The sequence below is a fragment of the Rissa tridactyla genome, chromosome 2 (assembly GCF_028500815.1).
Source record: "Rissa tridactyla isolate bRisTri1 chromosome 2, bRisTri1.patW.cur.20221130, whole genome shotgun sequence".
In the NCBI taxonomy this organism is placed as follows: Eukaryota; Metazoa; Chordata; class Aves; order Charadriiformes; family Laridae; genus Rissa; species Rissa tridactyla.
The window spans coordinates 40,310,126-40,329,803 of record NC_071467.1 but is presented as its reverse complement, the minus strand read 5'-3'; the positions used below and the strand labels follow the sequence as shown (position 1 = coordinate 40,329,803).

The window sequence follows — 19,678 nt, the reverse complement described above, 5'->3', positions numbered from 1 at the left end:
GATTAAAATTTGCAAAACTGCGTTAAGTTCTTAAATTTAGCAAGGAATTGAAGACATTACATTCTATTTTCCAATTAGTCTTTAATATATGTATTTCTAATGTAATACTGAATAAGCACAGCTTCCCACTTCCATAGAAGGCCCACCTTAAAAGAACTCAAACAAATTTAGAACAGTCCTTGTGGTGCAATTGTTATATTAAAAAAATAACTGAAAACTTAGTTTGAAAACAGACAAATCAGTGGGAATGAACCATTATAGTGACATCATATCTTCTTAATAGAACAGATGTTAGCTAACTTAGAAATAAACGTTTCTGTAAAATTTTCAAGCACTTTGAAATGAAGTGCCTTTATTTGAACAGGTAAAAAGAATCTATCTAAGAAATCAGTGAGTCACAAAATAAATTATTTATTAAAATCATATTTCACAAGAGAATTATCATTGTCATGTCTATATTAAGGATTAACATATAAATATGTATTTACAAAATGCAGTCATGCTAGAATACAATCAAAGCTGTTACAAAATGCTTCAGTTAATGCTTGCTAGAAAGACAAATGTTACAGTGTTAACAGCAGAGGTTATTACACTCAGCTTTGTGCACAAAATGCACAAATTGAAGCACATACAGAAACCAACTACACAACCGCAGATACATGTTTTATTCTACATATTTACAGAACTGTGTAGTATTTGTTGTCCTGTCACAAAAATGGGAAAGTCACTGAAAGGCTTTCAACTAGCGAAACTACATTGCATGGCTGACTCTACTTCAATCTTTATAGCGTCCATTTGGGAGTTTCCCCTCAATGCCATAAATTCCTGTTATATTAAGACTGATGATTTCATTGACATTTTCGAAAGCCAATCAAATTAGTCTCTCAGTCACTGGTTCTGTAAATCCAAAATAACACAAGTCTTTTTCCCCTGAACCCCTTCATTCTGTGACGTACCATCAACATCATCTGCAGCTTCGCTCTCCTCTTCTTCTAGTATTTCAAAAGGAGTCAATACATCATAGAGAAATGAGAGAAAGCCATAAAACCAATCAGAGCTTTCCTCTGCTAAAATATTAAGGACTTCCTCAAGGGAATCAATATTTTCATTACTGCCATCTTTGGTCAGGCCTACACAAGAATAGAGGAAAGAGAGAGAGAGGGAAGGAAAAAAAAAAAAGAAGAGACAGCAGTTAGGTGGAAAGAGGAAACTGTAAAAGGAGGATCTGTGAAAGACAGCTCATGTCACAGACAGCAGTCTTTACAGGAATGCTAATTAGGAAATAGAAAGATGTTAAGAAAGCTGAATCTTTCAAAGTACAGACTACAATTTGGACAATAAACATGCACAATATTATGCCAAAAACCTTGAAAAAGGCAGCAGCTTTGCTTTCCCTTCTTCCTAGTCCTAAACCCAAATCCACTTATATTCAGGTTTCTTGCTGCAGGATTTACCTTTAGACAGGTTTTTTAACAGTAATCCTCCACTACTTAAATTCATCCAATTTGCCTTTTCTTTTTATAAATCATCATGTTCAAATTTGAGAGCTTGCAATTGATAGCCAAGAATAACATTTAAAAGCAAATGGTATTTAGACAAACTTGTCACAGACATGCTGTTAAGGATAACACTTATTCTACCATACAGAATTTTGAATTTGCTTAGAAGTGAGGACTCTAATTGCTGGGGAGGTTGTTTTGCAGTGTGTTTTCTTGTTTGGGTTTTTTTAGCATGCTTCTCAATCTTTTTTTCCTATGATATATATTCAACATGATATAAATTAATCCTCAGGAATTAATTCAAAACCTAAGCATATACAGAATACTAGATAAAAATGAATAGGTAGCCAATGTAAAGGGTGTATGTATTGTTACACAGAAAATCTAAAGCAGGCTAAAGACAGCTAAAGTAGAGATGGCCAGAGCAGCGAAAAATGAGCTCGTCACTTCTAAACTCTCTGATGCCAGGAGCTGCTATCTTGGTCTACGAGACCCACTGATCTAACTGGTGTTTGTAAAATACAAAAATAAACCATGATTAATGCTCTCTTTTTAATGTGTGTGTGTTTGTTTTTTGTTTTTGGTTTTTTTTTGGTTTTTTTTGTTGTTTTTTTTTTTTTTAATTAAAATCCACTGTTTTACTAGAATTTAGTTATTACTAAATAACATTTCAACTTTTCCACTCTGGGAAAAGTACAACAGAACGACCAAGCAATGATAAACACCAATAACTGGTAAGCTTTAAAGTGGGAGAGGGAGGAATTTCCCCCCACTTCTAACCAGAACAAACCTTCAGCTGTGTTGGAAGGAGAAGCAGAAAAGTGGGCTAAGGCTGAAGACAGATTGTTGAGACATAAAATTAAGTGAATGTGTTGCACATGCAGACTACAAAGCAATATTAGGTGCAGGTTAATGAAACATTTAAGATAGAGGAATTCATGGCACAGACGTTTAACGCATTTCAACAAATTTTTCTTACAGCACATAGTGAAAGTATCAATGATAATTCTGAGGAAACTTCCAAGTCCATGATGTTCCACATCCTTGTACCTGGATGTCCAGAACCTCTACTTGAGTGATCAGCCATTCTCTTTAATTTTTCTTTGGATAGCGCAAAGGTTTAAAAATGATAGATTGAATCCAGGAGGCAATCAAGGTATTATAAATATCCCTCTCCAACTTCTTCCATGGCTTAGTTCTATAAAAATTAAATTTTATAGACTTAACTTTATGCACGGTAGTCAGTCATCTTTCTAATTTGTTTTCAAAATTTGGACCAAGTGAGATGTAAAGACATCAAGCAAAGTATATTTACTGAAAAATTAAATCTCAATTTAATAATGGAAACCTGAATCTAAAAAACATAAAATAAAATAAAATTGAAATTATAAACACAGATTTAGAAATATTTGTATCGTTCTCTTCTGTTGGAATCTGGCATTAAAAAAGAAACAAAACCAAAAAAAAAACAACCAAAAACACCACTCACAAAAGACCCCAGGCTTTAGATAGCATTTCTGTAAGCATGTGAAGAACCATGTAGATGCTCCCATTCTTGCACTAAGTCCAATAATAAGAATCTTGGACAATTATCTTCATAAAATATAACACAGTACAGCAGCATATTTTCTTTGAAAAGAGCAGGACACCAAAGGGAACCATAGAAACTGGAAGAATACATCTTATAGTCTTTATTACAAAACCCACCCAACAACAAAACCCCAAACCCTTTCTTTACAATTCTTTAAGAAAAAAACAAAAAAAAAAAACCACAAAACAAACCACTAACCAAGAATACTATAATAGCTTTTGAATCTAAGGGACTAAGGGATTAAAAAAAAACTAAACCCAAACAAAAAACCACTTCCGCCTGCGTTACATGAAGTAACACATTATTCCATCTATTTATCTTTTTTCTTTCTTAGAAGAAGTTAAAATCAATAAATAAACAAGGCTAATTAATAGTGAAACTATTTTTGGTCTTCACTCATCCTCATATTTGAGAACAACTGCTTTTCAAAGTAAAATTCGTATACTAATAAGCACACATAAGCATGGTAAGAAGTGCCTGAAAATGGTGACAAAAATGGAATTGTTCAATCAGGCAGCCATGCCATGCTAAATCAGTGACTCGCAGGAAATTATGTTATTTCAAGAGATGTCTAAACATTACAATTTAAATCAAAACAGTGAACAAGGAAGTCAAAATCTTTAGCCATTCAACAGCATTACCGCAACCACCTGGACAGAGGGCTTGCCTATATTCATTTAACAAGACAAAGCCTTTCTTTTCCTGCAAACTTCTCTCGTACAAGAATGAGCATATGCAAGCCTTTCATATTTGAAGGTGCTACAGTAGAATGTGAGAAAAATAAAGAGTATGAAACTTATCCTAAACAACTGAGTCGTACAAAAGCATTCCTTTAACTCCTATTATCTCATCACAGATTTTCTGAATGTGCAATCTTTGTACGACTGCCTGCAAACATCTTTTTCTACTATGGGTGAACCAGGGGGAAAAAAAAGCTAGTTTACAGAAGCTTGGATCCTACTTTTTACTATCCTCTGTTTGCTGATAAACTAGAGTTGGTTGTTGGGTCTTTTTGGTTTGGGTTTTGTTTTTTATTTCCTGCATAGCTGGACTACTCTGAACTAAATGCACAAGAGCTATAAATTGATGACTTTCTGAAGCTGCAGCTCCAAAACTGTACTAAGTACTGCAGCCATTTAAGTAGAATTTTTCAGGATATTGCTGCTTGTAAAAATGGACTGAAGTATAAAAAAAAGGTTTGGCTCCAATGATTCTACTACAACAGACATTGGTACTCCCTACACATGCACTTTTTTGTAATGCTACTAAAACCACTCTTTCTCTGTACTCAGTTCTCAAATACAGAGATATAACACTCCTCCTGAGAAGAATAACTTCCTCCAAAGAACAATCAGAGTGAGGTGGACAAAAAGTGGAAAGAGAATTACTGATAACAGCAGACCTCAAAGAAACAGATTAAGAAGCCTCTCTTACCATTACCAAAAGGAATTCAGTAAACAGAACCTCAAAAATAACCTGTGGAAAAGAAAGAATCTCCAAGATAACTGCAGAGTAGCTACAACAAGTTTGCATTTCCACCTTGGATATTTTTTAGATACAATGGATACGAATGGATACAAAACTAACTCTACTAACAAGGCTGGTTGGCTGACTGAGTTTTTCTTCTCTTTTTTCTCTTACGTGGTGGGACAGGGTGTGTGGGGAAGAAGGGAAGGACACACTTCTTGCACATTGTTTGTAAAATTGCACAAATACCTCAAAAGAACGTAAACATCAAACCACCTTTGATTTCAACAAATAAAAAGAACAGACCCTACCACACCTTGTACATACAAGGAATAAAATAATAAATTTTAATTCTTCTGTTTAGGTGTACCCAAGTAGTACAGAAAACTACTAAGTCATCAGCTACTAAAACATTCTTTGAAATATAAAATAAAACTCATGCTGGTAGATGCATTTCTCAAAATTAAATTAACTTAAAAATATATTTAGCATTAATATGCAAATTAAATATCTAAATTTGTAGTGAAAACTAAACATTATGGAAGTGGACAACATTAAACCAGTGTACATGCCACAATTTCAATATAGTTCAGTAATAGCTAAAGAAAAGAAAAAAGTATATGACTTCCTAGCATTAAGCATCAAACAGTAGTATCTCCTTTTAAAGTAACTATTAAATTACAAGAGAAGCCATTTGCTGTTATGGTAGTCTGATGTAGAGAAAAATCCCAGAAAATAACAAGTCTGCAAACACAGCATATGTACTAAGAAAATCCTCACAAAAAAAATATAAAAGGATCTATGCATTCAATATTTAGAAAGTTACCCTAATGTAGTTGAATATAAGCTTACTATCTGGTTTTCTTTACTACAAAGACTTAATTCCGGACTACAAATTCCTCAAGAGGGAATCTAGTCTTCCAGTTTCTGCATCATAGCAGTGTTCAATTCTTAGTTCATATTAAATGTTAAATACAAACAAGCACAATAATTTACTGGGAACTTCAGTTAATATTATATGCTAGTTATTAGAAAAATATATTTTTATATTCATAATCTTTATCAATGTCATATAACTTTTCAATATATACCATTTCCTTCGTACTGCAGAAAATATTCTTAAACTTAAATGAGATTAAATCACATTTCTAAGCAAGCATTCAAAAAATAATAAAAATAACTTTTGATCTGTGACCTTTTAATGTCACATTTGAAGTATAAGGTTTAAATGCGTGATAAAACAAGCTTATAATAGAAACACTGTCATGTACTGGCAGAATTCCCAGCTATATCAAGTTGCATAAAACAGAGATGTAACAAAGCAGCAGCATGTTTGACAATCTGAATCCTACAAAACATTGATATCCATTTTCTATACACTACATAATAGACAGATAAAGATTAGGATTATAACTATACAATGTGTTATCTTATTCACCATTTATATTTAACACCAAATTTGTATCTCTGAAGTCACTCAGAGCACTGGAGATTCTTTGGAGTGCCTCTTGCGTTCACACCACTGCGAACTGGTTCAGTAATTTTGATTACATGGGCTTTCTTTAACTATGAAGGCATTAAACAAACCCTCCAAAAAGACTTGCTAATTTCTGCAAAGTGAGGAAAAATAAACTGATGAAAACCTGATTTTTATGGAGTATGAGTTTCAAATAACAAGTCATAACATCCTAATATACTATTGATACACTACTGAAAACTTTGACTAGTTTCAGACATTCCACTTTGCCCTCTGCTCAAGCTATTATTACTATGCTGGGATTTTTTTCTTGTTTTGTTTATTTGTTTAACCTCCTAGGTTTGTGCTCAGAAAAGGTTTACACTTGAACAAATCAATTAATGAAAAGTAAACTTTCTAAAATCGGGTATGCAAGAAGTATCTACCCAGTCTATGATTGTGAAGCTGATGATGGTAGTGCTTTAACTGCTAGCAGACATAAGGTAGAAGAGCAATATCACAAAGCATGTCTAGTGATTGAAATTTCTCTTTGAAGATACATCGTAAGCAGAAAGACATTCTCCCAAACTACAAGGAATAGAACCCTACAACCAGTGTTTCAACATCAAAGAAGAAAAATCCATGTCACGCTGGACTTCTGAAGGGCAAAGAAAATGAACAAACTTGTGGAGAACTCTGAATAGAGGAAAGACAGTACAAAAATATGACAAACAAGTAGTCATCTAAGAAGTACAAAGGCCTGTTGGAAGTAATTTTAAAATGACCCTGGCTTAACACATTAACATAAACAATGTTTTAACTCTTGAAGCATCTTAAGGCCTGCATCTGATAAATTTAATAATAATCACAACCATCTTTCAACAGTCGATGCAGCATCATCAACCACCTGACTTCAAAATCATCCTGTAAGTAATTAAATGCTTTCCACTTAACGTTGCTATATTAAGAGGAAAAGAACACAACTTGCTACAAGTTGCACACACAATCCTACAACCTGCATTAAGAAAAAAACCCACCACAATGAAATCAGTTTAAGTTCTCTAACTAGGAAAAAACAGAAGTATTGTTCTGACATTAAACAAAGCAACAAACATGAATACGACAACTGAATTATACAGATTATTCCACCTATGTTTGTACTTGCCTAGCAATACTTTAGCATCTTCCACATCAAAGTCTCCATCTCCATCAGCATCATATATCCCAAGCTTGCCTAGAAATACAAAGAGAGGAAAAAGAGAGAATTAGGGATTCAGCAGTTTGTCTCCAGCACAGTACTTTCAATGTGCAATGGTTGACTGTCAATGCCAAGTTGTTACAACATTTTTTTTAAAGATTTAGCCCTACACTTCTTAACCACATTTTAAATTTCCTGGAAAATCTCAAAAATATTCTAAGTTCCTTTCTGCATTTCCTAAACTTCAGACTGGATACAAGTTAGTCTTTTTCCACACATTTATTTTTGTGCTCACAATTTAAAACAAATCTTTAATTCAGTGATGTGCTTTATGTTAAATTTTATTTTCAGCAAAGCATGTTAGGTTCACAAGGAACATTCAACACGTTTGAGGGAAAAGAAATAATAAAACAAGAATTAATCAAATAATCACCATTTGTTTTCTGATTATACGCTTCTTGCCATTCTAAATTCTCAGGAAAAAAGGAAAAAAGAAAGGTATATAATTTTTAGTGCCAAGTTGATAAAAGCTAAGCAACCTACTTCCTGGGTAAAGGAAAAATAATCATAATTTTATCAACAACTGTGTAACATTTACTACAGACAAAAAAGTTGTTGATCCTCTTATAGGTAACTAATACATCAGACTTCTCACTTTTTTTTTTTTTTTGAAACTGCAGCTCTACCAGCCCTAAGTATAAGCAAAATGAGAAGACAGTTTCTATTCAAAAGAATTTAGCATGGAATTACGATATCCAGGATTAGGAGTATGCTGGTGAGAACTATCAAATTAGTTTTGATAAAATTCAGACATAACTTTTAATAGGACTGAAACTCTGCACACTGCTTGCAGAAGAATTCTAAGTCCTTATAGTTTGCCAGTTTATTATTACACTTGTCATTCTCTAAGTGGCGGCAGAACTTGATTGCTATTAAAGGAAATGAAATACAGTTCTTAACATGGTACTTCAAAAATCAGAAAACAGTTTTGTGGAAGAAAAAGTTCAGACTTGGGTCTCGAACAGACAAATATAAAGTCATTGCCATTGTACGGAAGCAATCAATTAGAAAGGATCTTAATCAGTTTACAGAAAAACAAAGACTGGTGGAATAAATGTAATTCTGCAGAAATAAGAATTGCATCATCTTCAAAATCATGAAGAATGAGAGAGATGATGAGAAGTGACCGAGTTTCATGTCATTGTAGAAGAACAGTAATTCTCTAAAAAATTAAAAACATAAAAAAGTAAACCAAAATTTTTAGCCAGGGGACTGTAAAGCAAGTTTATTTCTCTAATATCCTACCTTGTAGGACCTCTGACAAGTTATAACGGAAATCCTTTGCTTTGGCTGCATGCATGGTAAAAATACAGAAACCATTATTTGCATCACTAGACCCAATTAAGTTTCAAACCAGAAGGTTCCCTTAAAAACAGTCCAGAACAAAAAAGCATGTACAAACAGATTCATAAAGCTGTAATGTAACTCTTGTAAAACTAATAGTTGCAAAAATGCATGTTGAATCCTATAACATCAGGGACAATAGCTCTATCTATGGACATACATCTTGACATTTAAGACATTAATTTTCACCCCCAGGTTATTATATTAACAATACTATCTTAACATTGGCATATTGAGATATAACCGTCACTGTTACAAGCTTAAAACTGATGTCATTCAACAGCCCATTCATGAGAGCACGACTGATCAGTTGTCGCGCCTCTATAGGCAACACAGTCCATCAGAGGAGTGGTAACCTCAGCTGCTCGCTTTCAACCACCACTGTAAGTTTCTGAGAGCTTAAACTGAAATAATGCATATTTAGATGATATTTCAAATGCACTACATGTATACATGTTACAAAGAGATCCAGATCTATCCTTGAAGATTTCTTTAATAAGTGTAGTATGTTAATAACTTTTTCCAGTCTTATGAGAATCCCATTAATAGAGTTCATCATTAAAACGTACGTTTTGAACTACATTGCCTATTCTTATCATGTAGGTCATTTGCAAACACTGCAGTAGTCAATTCAGCTATCTAGAAATTTAAAGCGGTCTCCATTTAATGTATATCATAATAATTATTAGAAGCATCTTAAAATTTAAAATTCTTACCCAGAACTTCTTCATAATCTACAAGTTCAAACCAGACAACTGCTACTGATGTCCAAACTCCCAGCAAAGCAATTACCATAAACCAGGTGAAAAATGAGCTTCCAGAGAGGCCTTCTTTCTTTCCATTCTTTCCTCCTCCATGCTTAGACTCTGTTAAAATAAGGCAAACAAGTAGGAAAAATTGATTTGGTAAGAGTTAGAAAACTATGATTGAGGATGTAACTATAAATCTTGTTTCTTATGACTACACAGAATAAAAGACACTTGAGTAACACTTTGTTTGTTTGGGTTTTTTTTGTTCGTTTTCTTTTAACTTTACCACTGTTACTTGCTTTTCGTATCACTGGATTACAGCAGGAAGCTCAACGAACATCTAAGTAAAAGCCCTATAACCAACCAAACACCAAAAACCCACATGCAATTTGTCTTAACAACTTAGTTGGAAATCCCCCCTTCCTTCCCCTTTAGTGTATATTTTATACAGAGCTTAGCATTTTTGAGATGCTTTGCATTTGCGACAACAGTTCTCAAACTGCCACCAGAGGGCAATAAGACCAGCAGAAACAGTTTGGAAGAAAAGCATTTCTTCTGAAGCAAGTTTCAAAGCTAATTGAATTAGCTCACAGAATCAACATGGAAATTCAAATAGTCCAAGAAGGCCCTAAAATCTACACCTTATTAAGGGTAAGTCCCCAAGTTCAGACACTGTACCAGCTAAAAATGTCTTCCCTGTTGCTTAGAATCAAGCAGAGATCCACAGCATATTGAGTATCTTTAGACTTCCAGTCCCATGAAACATACAAGTAAAAGGATGACACACAGACTTAATGCAAATCACAGCTTCATTTATAACTGCACATATGGAAAGTAAGTGCATATAAAAAAATACAGTAGTTATAAACAAATCACTGGGAAAAGAAAGACATCAACCTAGCATATGGGTAGGGGGTTTCAACTGGGCATCACCACTACAGAAGACATAAATTGCTTGGTCCATTGCTTTAGGATCATTTTAGGTAAACAGGGACAAATGTAGTAAATAAATGTGCATCCAAAAAGATGTGGACTGCTCTTCTGCCTCCTGATACTACTGCTGCAAGACTAGCACTTGGCCACAGTTTCATGTCCACCAGCCTATTCCACTTCATTCCCTTCTAAGCACCAGCCTCTGCCCATTCAGCCATATTGAGTCCTAGTTATGGAAGTAAAACTATTTCTTACTTATTTTTAAATACTTAACTTTGTCATGAATATTGTGATAATATAATAAGGTAGGGAGTTAACTTTATCATACTAACTGCAAATAATGTTTGATGTATTTATCAACACTGATCATAGAAAAAGACAAAAATTACTCTCAACAGCTAAATATCAACATGATTTGGTTTTTTGGAATAAAGTGGAGTAGCTCTAAAAGATAAGTAATGAGACACTGGTGACTGACTGAATTATTTCTGTAATAGATATTATATAGAAGTACTTTCAGACCCTGCTTGCCATCAGGTTTACAGCTGTAATAAACTAACCTTTTATTACATTCATTGTGCCATATACCTAGTTCAGACCAATAAAAAAAAAAAAACAAAAAAAAAAACCTTGACTCGTTTCAGCTCTTACTCAGCTCAGCATTTTATTGAAAAAAAATAATAATATTTTATTAAGGCTGCTCTGTACAAGGATTAAATACCCACTATTTAGTTTAGTTTCTGTATTAAACAGAAACTTCCCTTGGTATAGGCTGTCCAACAATATTCAGAGAGAAACCAAGACAACTTAGCCTCACCTCAGGCATATATTGCTTACTACTACTGCCCTGTACCCTAATTACATATCTGCAAGGTCCGTATACATAACTCATCATAATGTCCCTCTTGTGGGAAAAAATGTACAGGTAGTCTGAAAATAGAGACAAAGACAAGCAGCGTGTGCCAGTACATTCAGAAATATGATCAATTGTATGTGAAAATTATTTTCTTGAGCTGGAAGTTTTAATATTTAGAAATAAACAATTATACTACGTAACAGCAGAACTTCAGTACTCTTGTGTTCTAATGTAGTCAACGGAAGCTTTGTACATATTTAAAATGAAGCCTGGTTACAACAATGTCCTAGAGCAAGCCAGGTGCTAGAAGGGGCAAACAGGAAAGAGAATGTTACTGTATTTCACACTTACTTATCTACCTTACTGTTTTCTACTGTTTACTGCTAGTTGCCTCTGAAGAAAGGGGCTTTACTTATTAGAAGAAAAAAAAAAAAAAGAGAAAAAGAACACCAGAAAAATGGTGAAAAACAGACAACTTATTTAAGAAACGAAGCATAGCTGTTTATATTTTTTTTCATTCTAAAAGATTGTTTCATGTAAATCCCTGAAAAATGGAAGTTACGTAACATAAATTTACCTCTGTTCTGTGCAGATAACCCCAGGCACAGGGTCAGAACAAAACACTGAAAGGACTGACGCTGCCTCCGAGCTCATTCCAGATGGTTAATTCTCAATTCAAGCCCTTTCCCTGCACATGCTGCCAGCTAAATCAGAAGTAGGTCACTTGCCATATCTGGTAAGCCTGTGCTTACAACACCAGATGTCTTTATGCAGACATCAGAAAGTCTTAAAGTGGGCTCTATTCCTCAACGGCAAGTCTTTAAAGGTCCTATACCTCACCCACCCCACGTTAAGAGTCATGCCTAAAGATGTACAAAAACCTTTTTACTTTTACTTTAGCTTACGTTAAAGACACTTAGTAATTTCACATACTCAAAAAATAACTTTACAGTCAGATATTTGAAGACAAAACAATGTCTCTTATGTTAACGTGTGCCTTACTCATGCAAAAACTAAGGTACAATTAACCACCTGCCATAAACTCATGAAATACCTCTACTCCAGAGAACATTTAATCAGAGAACAGAGGCAGCCTGTTACTCAGACTAGAACAGCAAATTGGCTAGAAAACACCAACATACCACAGTAAGCCAGTTACTTTGCTGATTACAAACTCAGACATAGCCAGTATTTGCAACTACGCATTTTCCATTTGTTCACAAAAAAGGTTAGGATTATACCTGTGTCGTCAGCCATAACATTAGTGCTCGATTTCCACAGACAGAGCAAGTGCGTCGATATCTCCAAAAACTAATGCTGAAGACAGAATAAGAAACGATTTCTCTTCACTGTAGTCTTGCAACAGAAGCAAACAAGTTTCTTAAAGCCAGCTCAGCTGGAACCCGAAACTGGACCCAAGAGAAACCTCTCCTCCAAATCTATTTTTAGAGCTGTTATCCTCAGGAGCCAAACGCTTTTCAGAACTCATATGGCAGTCTAGTTCTGACGACAATCAAATTCACTTACTCCGCCTAACAGAGCATCCTGGGTAGTTGATCTTTTCCCCTCCCCTTAATCCTCCAACATCAAACAGCAGCGAATGAAACCGAGCACACTGTACTGTAGTATTTTCGCCGTCATGTATGCCTTGGTGCCTGAGCTCTGAGGACATTAAATCAATCAGCATAAGCTGAAATACAAGTCTGCACACAACGCTTGCCTGCTTGCATTTGTCAAATTGGCCCTTGCCCAAAAAACTTCCTCCATGTTGGCACTCCTCTACCTGGCTTCCCGAGTACCCTGTAGAGACTGTTCATTTGAAACTTGCTAACTGCTTTAAGAATAAAAGACAGCTAATTTCTAAAATGTAGTTTTGAGTCTTTCAAAAGTGTTACTGGAAATCAACCAAACGCATTCTTGCCAAACAATGTTCAGATCAGGACTGTTCCCCTGGTACACCTCATATTTGTTTCCAGCAGATCTGAAGAAGGGTTACTGAGAGTTTTGCTAGAGCAAAGCCTGTTTCCCTAGAGTGCAAGGCACCACATGCCATAAAGGCAAAACAGGCAAGAGTTCTGATGCATATTTGTTAAAAGTAGCAGAGGTGTTGATTTTGCTTCCCCTTCCAGAAAGGACTAACACTAACTCATCTCACTCACCCCTCCTTCAAATTCTGACAATATGCACACTACCTGTACAATTTAAAGCTAACACAAATGACTAATGATCAACATACTCTCTTCTTCTTAAGGACCAGAAAAGGAGGGAAAAAAAAATATCCACTAATAATACACTATCCACCTTATTTACATCTTCAATTTTAGCAAACTATTCTTTTCCCCACTGCATTTCAAAAAAAAAAAGCCAGCTCCTTTTGGGTGGGAGGAAGACAAAGACAAACTTGTCTCTAACAGCAACCCTAATAAAAACTTCAGGATCCATCACTCTGCCCTTCCTCCCACACACATCTTTAGATAATATAGCCAACAGGTAGATGGAGAGAACAGCAGAATGTTACAGCTACTTTGAAAAACAACATATACCTCATGTGGTTTTAACATCCAGCAAACAATTCCCAATTGCAGTGCCCAACAGCTCAAGGAAGAAAAAGCGAGAAATAATGCCCAACTGAGTTTAAGACTTTTCAAATGGATGTAAAGAAACTACAGGCAGTTGATTCTATAACTAGTGTATTTTTTAACTATTTTTAAAGCCACTTGAATACATCAAACAGAACAGATGTTTTAAGAAAGTCCTCATGACTAGTACATTTCAGCAACTCACATGATGCATAAGTGATTTAGAGCAACATATTAAAGAAGTTTAAACAAAGGGTAAAAGTCACCAAATATACAGAGAAATCAACAGCTTACTAAGGGAAATAATTTTACATGCAATTATATGTCTATTGCATATAAAACCTATATTGTTTTAACAGGCATTAGATTAGGCAATTTTTTGCAACTTCACTTCGGCTGCACCTGCATTTGCAGATACCAGATCTTACTACGAAAGTGAATTCACAGAGCACTCAACTGATGGTGAGAACCTGAAGTTCATATTATACGTGTTTTGGGGAGATTGCTGCAAACTAGACCTTACCTGGCTGAATGCCCATAAGCAGTTGCAGCATACTTTTCTGTTTCATTTCACTCAAACCTAATTAAGTACATGCAGGGACAACAGCACAATGAATAAAAACAAAGTGGGTGGAGACAGTCAAGAAGTAATTTTCAAATGTGCACTCCCAATCTGAACTAACACACATATGTTCACCTTTAACCAAGTACCCACAACCTTATCTTGTGCCCTTTAAAAACCAATTGATTGCAAGAACATGTATTCCAAGGAAATGGCAAACATCCTCCTTCCTGAAAAGGGAGGCTACAGATAAAATGGGGGAACTCTTGAGACTCCTCCAAATAGGGACCAAAGGGCCACAAAACTAATCATACACCCAATGAACAGCATACGTTAATGCCCACTTGAAAAATGGAGCTTACACATGTATCTCCCTGAATGCTATAGTTCAAAATATGAAGCAACATAATTTTGGTTAGCTTTGTGAAAGACAAAGGTTAAATTCAATAGTTATACATTTAAAATTCAACCCAAGAACAGGGTTTGTTGGTTCTTTTTTGAAGCAACTCAAGTTGCTTCACTAACACTCAAAATTGTTATTATTCACCTCATTTGTGTAACTGTTTCAAAATTTAAAAACTATTTTCAAGTTAGTTTTGCTGTAACTCTGCACTCTATACTATTTAGTTAATTTTACAAAAGTATAATTCACAATCAAGACTAACAGCATTAATTCCACCTGTAGATCACTACCAAAGTGCAAGCAAAGAAGCTTAGAGGAAAAAAAAAAAAGTCAACTATTAGCACAAAAATAAATGCAGACTTCAAAGCATCAACCTAAGCTTTTGTAATGTGCATAATTATTTCCCACAAAGGTGCATTAGGAAGTAATACAGAAGCAATTATGGATTATCACATGAAGAGAAGGTTCCACATTAGCAGGCAGTTACTAGAAATCAGAAAAACACAGTAAAAGGAAAAACAACAGAACACTAACCTCAGGGAAATATCTGAAAATAGCATTTCAGAAGTAAAAATTATCCATCAGCTAGATCATCGGGAGGCTTTAGAACGTGCTCATTTTAAAAGCAAAATGCACAGTGATAAAAAACGGATATGGGAAAGAAGTAAAAAAATAAGTTACAATAGAACCATCCTACCACCAACAGAGCTGAACTAGTAGCAGTACAAAGACAGAAAACAACCTTTCTTGTATAAGCATGGCCTACTACCGCTTGACATTTTTGGCAAATTATCTTTTCCAATACGATTAACAATAAAAATGTTGCAAGCCATTCCCAGTGATAAAATTGCAGTTAATTTTTTTAAACACTTCTTACACAAAGGTTTGTTGGGTCGAGTCAGTTAAAAGTATCTTTAGTAAAATACCTATTAAAGGGAAGTTTACAGAATTCTCTGTTGATACTGTTTTCCCCCTGCCTGTTAAAATACAAGCTCTTTTTCCCCCCCTTCTTACTACTGTGAGATAGGTCACATTTCTGTGTATATATACATACTTTTTGTGACGTGTATTTTAAAATCTAGACTCAATAAGCATCTGTGCTGAACTGTTCCATTCTGAGAAGTCCACACACCATAATAATCACACATGCTATCATGAGGTAAAACAGATTTTCATCTTTAGTTTTCATTCAGTGTAACAAGGGTGGAATAAGACACTTCCAAGGGACAAATCTGAGCTTTTGATGTGCTTTCACAAACTCTATTTAATTTTGTGAGGAAGGCAGGTTACTGTTTTCTGTTTACTTTACAGATAGAACAGAGATTTTTTTACTACAATACTTATGGTATCACGTATTAAATATTCCAACATTTTCACAAATATCCAAACTCCAAAATTTTGTTTGTTTTACAATCACGACAGCAATCTTTAGAGATAAGATCTAAAGTTTATGGTAAAGGTTTACTTCTATAAATTCAATATAAATTCTTTGTGATAAAAAACTGATTCTTCCTTTTGGTATCCAAGAAATCATTTTCAGCACTGCAACCTTAACGGAAATTAGGGGGGAAAAAAAAAAAAGGGCGGCTTTTTTATGATTATTCTCATTAAACACTAGATGTCTGCCCTGCACTTTATATATTCTAGTCTATATGGTTATAAAGATACCTGTGCATATTATGAGAGGACTTTAATAAACTAAATCAGAAATGTACTAGTTCGGAACAGGGAAATGGATGGAAAAGAGCTTTAAGTTCAAAGAAAACACAATGAACGTAGTTGAAGTAATAAATTAGCCAAATGAAAGGCAACTCTGACTTTCCTGCTGCCACTTCAGATTTTTAGTGTAGTGTTTGAGAAACTTTTCCTTATTATACATATAATCAATCTTCACATAAACATTTAAGGTCCTTAATTTTCAATCCCTACAAGCTTTCTTACAGTAAAGTATCCCACTATACAAACAAAGTAGAACATAAATACTGAAAACAAGAGCAAAGTCATAAACTCAGGATTCAACAATTAAGCAGGCTGATCACAGAGATGCTGAGGGTGACACACTGGACAGAGGAAAAAAGAGATGCGTTAGAAAATATGTAACAAAACCTCTAGGATCATAAGTGCCCTGATGAACTTCCTTAGCGAAGGAAGTTCCTCCCTTCAATAGACAAAGCGATTCTATGGAACCACCTCCTGGAATTCAGCACTTAATCAGGATGTGAAACATCAGAGGATTCAGTTCTCTCCTCTGCACTGGGGAACAGCGTTTGAATTTCTTCGGAGGTCTAAAACATGTTTTTAAGGATACCCACGGGTGTGAGAACAAAGCCATTTTAGTCCTTCACAATGAAACTGTTTATTTGTGCATAGTCAAATCTTAACTGGCCACAACAGCAACTTCTAAGAGAGGAGCTCTGGAGAAGAGAGACTAAAGGCCAGTTTTTCCCCTCCCTTCTAGGTAAGAAAGGGGACTCCAGACATAACTGGCCTATCACCACGCTTACTCTCAGCAGACTGAATCTCTGTTTTGCATTGGACTGGAAAAGTTTCAACAAGAATTTAAAATATAGACTCTCATTCCTGTTCAAGTATACCCCATAAACAGCAGCATAAACACTGAAAGTCAACCAAACTTTTTCTTCTTCAAGAAGAAAATGGAATTACATCTTTTTCTCCCTTATCCTGTGCAAGAGGTCTAATTACTAAAGTATTGCACAGAAGTAAGAAACCACCCTTTCCAGCCCTGTTCTATGCACAATCAGATCTGCAATCCTATTATCTGAAAATACGCTTCGAGTAAAATAGATACACATAGGTTTTTTTCCTTTTTTTATATTTAGTTTATAAAGAGAGATGGTCAATACTTTTAAAAAGTCAGCCCATTTCTGAATATAAGCTGTTATAGTTCAAAGTCCTTTTAAGACTACAGATATCTTTATAAGAAGGACCACAATATTCACAAGATTTTTTTTTTAGTTGCAAGCTAAGGTGATTTTGTTACTAAGAAGTGAGAAAAAAATTGTTCAGAAAAAAATTCCTACACAAAACAAAACTATGATTATCCTCCGGCTGACTGATGTCAAGCCTCATTCCCAGAGTTGTTTTTTTCTTTGAAAATATTATTCTTATGTAGTTACATTTATACTGACTAGAAACAGCAAAGAAATCCTGATTGCTTTCCATTTAAATAATTCTTCTAAGACATACATACACAACAAAAATCAGAAAATTTATTCATAAGAAATCTACTCGTAAAAGAAACATCATAAGAATTACTAGCTTTTTTGCTTTTTTTTTTTTCCCCTAAAGAAACACAAGTTTTTCTCTTAGATGAAAAAGTAACAAATAAAAGACAAAAAGAAACTTATTGAGAAATTCTATCCTAGTAGGTTGCACGGTTTTGTAAGACTGGTCAAAGGCACTTTATCTAAATAGAGCACAACAGTGAATTCTACTTGCAGTGCTAGCTCCGCAATTTTCAGTGCAGTTTGGAGAGACCAGCTGTTTGCCACTGTTAACAACTTTCCTCTGGAGTTCTCTTTATCAAAGCATAACTGCTTAAGTCACAGGAGGTAAAAATGAATACAGAGATAAATGTTAGTAAGAGAAAATCCTGAATCTGCACCTGCATCTTTTCTAAGCATGCTAGAAAGATGACCATTTTCAAAAGCTAGTCAAATTCTGTCCAAGCAATGTTTTGCGTTTTTCTTTTTGGTTATTCATATGAACATTTTTTTAATAGTTCTTCAATGAGGATTTATTACAAGGAAAAAATATACACGCAGATGTGCACACAGCTTAAATGACTAATAACAACATCACTTAAAACTTGATAATGAACACTGACTATCAACAGGAATATATTTAAAACAGTATTTAATGCATCCATCACATACTATCTGAATAGTTTAGATTACTTTTTTTTTTAAAAAAACTTTTTCTCCACAAACTTAAAAATAGTAAAATAAGAGAGTTAGCACTTCAGGAAAAAACAATGGTCCCATAAAGGCAGAACAAAAATATTTTTGTTATCTATTTACCTGCTCTAATAGATTTGTACAGACAAGTAAACCTTCCTATATTCTGATATTTTTCACAAACACTTTAGCCAGTTTGCTCAAGTTTTGTTCTTACGCACATACAAACACAAAACAAAATTCATGTCCAAAACTGAATACAGAACTTGTGTCTTGTAAACTTACTTGGCAAGCATTCCTCTCTCCTTCCTTTCAAGCCACCCCTCAAAATTCTAATTTGGATATTTTAAACACCAAGCCAAGAAATTCAAGGCTAAGGCTACAAGATTATAAAGAAATTTTAGTTTGTCTCCTGATACAGAAGCAACATATCTGTATCAGCTATAATATCAACGATACAAAATTAATTCTGAATTTAACTGTGCAGATGACTTAAAGAGTTTTAATAGCTGCTATTTTGATTAACCAGCTCTCTCCACAGAACATTTGGAAATAAGAAGATTTAAAATTATACAATCTACCTATCTTGTATTTGAATGATTTCATGTAGCCAATAGTCCTACATAATTACTAGGTTAATTAAATATTTGGTTGTATTTAGGCCAGAGTGGAGTTCAGGAAAGGTAAATGTGGAGAGGAAATACAAGAAATACTTAAGCCCAGAACATGCAAATTATGCTGGTGGTGACCTTTAAAAAAGTTTTATTACATAAGGTTGAAAATCCTCATCTCTGCATATAGCATGCTGGCATTAATTTTAGGGTATTTTTTCCTTGTTCCATTTTCCTATCCTGTAATGTGGGTCACATCAATTTGTTTTAGCAACAAGTCCTAATTAAGCCACAAAAGAAAGAAAACAGATGATGCAGGTTCAGTTTTTTCAATTTTTCTCATGGTTTAAAGGAGTTTGAAATAGAAGCAAACAAAACTCTAGTTGCCATGCAAACACCTACAACTCTGCTATTCATGAGTCTCTGCTTACGGAAAAAATAATTTTTTAAATT

General features: G+C 34.5%; 1 protein-coding gene across 14 annotated transcripts in view; it reads right to left on the bottom strand.

Annotated features, from left to right (window-relative positions):
- ASPH (aspartate beta-hydroxylase) overlaps positions 1-19,678 on the bottom strand; it is a 124,636-nt gene that overhangs the window by 95,401 nt on the left and 9,557 nt on the right. For 12 of the 14 annotated variants that reach the window (XM_054190668.1, XM_054190675.1, XM_054190663.1 and 9 more), the window contains exons 2-3: positions 9,332-9,481; positions 7,179-7,247 (exon numbers count right to left, since the gene is read on the bottom strand). In XM_054190668.1, coding sequence (XP_054046643.1) covers positions 7,179-7,247; positions 9,332-9,481 — 219 coding nt within the window. Of the gene's footprint in view, positions 1-7,178; positions 7,248-9,331; positions 9,482-11,730; positions 12,025-12,394; positions 13,427-19,678 lie in introns of those variants that run through there. The other 2 variants (XM_054190664.1, XM_054190673.1) reach the window with 2 other exon arrangements.